The sequence below is a fragment of the Apaloderma vittatum genome, unplaced genomic scaffold (genome assembly GCF_000703405.1).
Source record: "Apaloderma vittatum isolate BGI_N311 unplaced genomic scaffold, ASM70340v1 scaffold7149, whole genome shotgun sequence".
NCBI lineage: Eukaryota > Metazoa > Chordata > Aves > Trogoniformes > Trogonidae > Apaloderma > Apaloderma vittatum.
In genome coordinates, this window is record NW_009733466.1 from 1 (window position 1) to 1257 (window position 1257).

At 59.1% G+C, this 1257-nt stretch overlaps 1 protein-coding gene across 1 annotated transcript in view; it reads left to right on the top strand.

Moving 5' to 3' along the window:
• Positions 1–5: 5 nt before the first annotated feature.
• LOC104278802 (ras-associating and dilute domain-containing protein-like) overlaps positions 6–1257 on the top strand; it is a gene marked incomplete at its 5' end in the record, with an annotated part of 9216 nt that continues 7964 nt past the window's right edge. The window contains 2 exon segments of the mRNA XM_009875896.1: positions 6–635; positions 807–844. Of these exon segments, the coding sequence (XP_009874198.1) occupies positions 6–635; positions 807–844 (668 nt within the window).

A 1257-nucleotide genomic window follows, 5' to 3' on the forward strand; every position in this document is an offset into this window, starting at 1 on the left:
AGCACACGGTGGGCCAGAGGACACAGGCGAGCAAGCCCAGCATCAGCCTGTCAGCCCCTGACATCTTGCCCCTGCACTGCACCATCAAGAAGCTCCGACCTTCTCGGCATCACTCAGAGGAGAAGCTGGTGCTGGAGCCCATCGCCGGTGCCAGCATCTCTGTCAACTTCGCCAAGGTGGCCCGGACAGTCGTGCTGCGGCACGGGGACCTCCTCTCCCTCGGTCTCTACTACTTGCTCCTCTATAAAGACCCCATGAAGGCGCAGCCGCTGCCGGCGCAGACCCTGCTGAGGCTGCGAGCCCTGCATCCCGCCGTCCCTGAAGGTCCCCCTGTCTGCGGGGCGTGCGGCAGCCTGCTGAAGGAAAGAGGCCCTGCCACTAAAAAGCGGGGCCCCTCGCCTGCCGGCGGCCCCAGGACACCCCGCAGAAAGCTGCTGCTGGAGTTCGAGCCGGCTGCTGAGGACGTGCTCCTGCGGCGCATCATGACCCTGATCGAGCCAGCGGGGGACGACCACAAGCTGACACCTGCCTTCCTGCTCTGCCTCTGCATCCAGCACTCAGCCACCAGCTTCGAGCCGGGCGACTTTGGGCAGCTGCTGCTCAAAGTTGCCAAAATGATCCAGAGGACAGTGTGGGTCAGTCAGTAGTGGGACAGGGTTGTTGGTGGGGAGGGGATGTTGCTGGAACCCCACACTGGGGACTTCCACCAGCCTGGCCCCTGATGGCAGCAAGTGCTGGTTGGAGTGATGCTCCTCCATGCCATCCCACTGGTTTTCATTTTGCTTTCCCCTTCTCTCCTTTGCCAGGAGCGGACACGGGAGCTGGCTGAGAAGCAGTCCCAGCAGTAAGTGCAACCCACTGGCCCTCCTCGTTTTGCCCTGTAAAGGGGAGAATTCATCTCAGTTCTTCCCCCATGAGTGAGAGGAGTCCACATCTGGCTAAAACCATCCTCCCGTCACAGTGCATGCTGAATTTTTGTGCTCAATCCCACACATTTGGCTCTCTGGTCCTTTCACCACAGAGCTTCCAAGGTCCTTGCTTGGGAATGTGAGGGATTGGAAAAGCAGGTGAGCTTGGGGAGGAATAGAATCACAGAATCACAGAATCACAGAATGTCGGGGATTGGAAGGGACCTCAAAAGATCATCTACTCCAGCCCCCCTGCCAGAGCAGTAGGTCACACAGGAGGTCACACAGAAAGCAGGAAGGCATCCAGGTGGGTTTTGAATATCTCCAGAGAAGGAGACTCCACAACCTC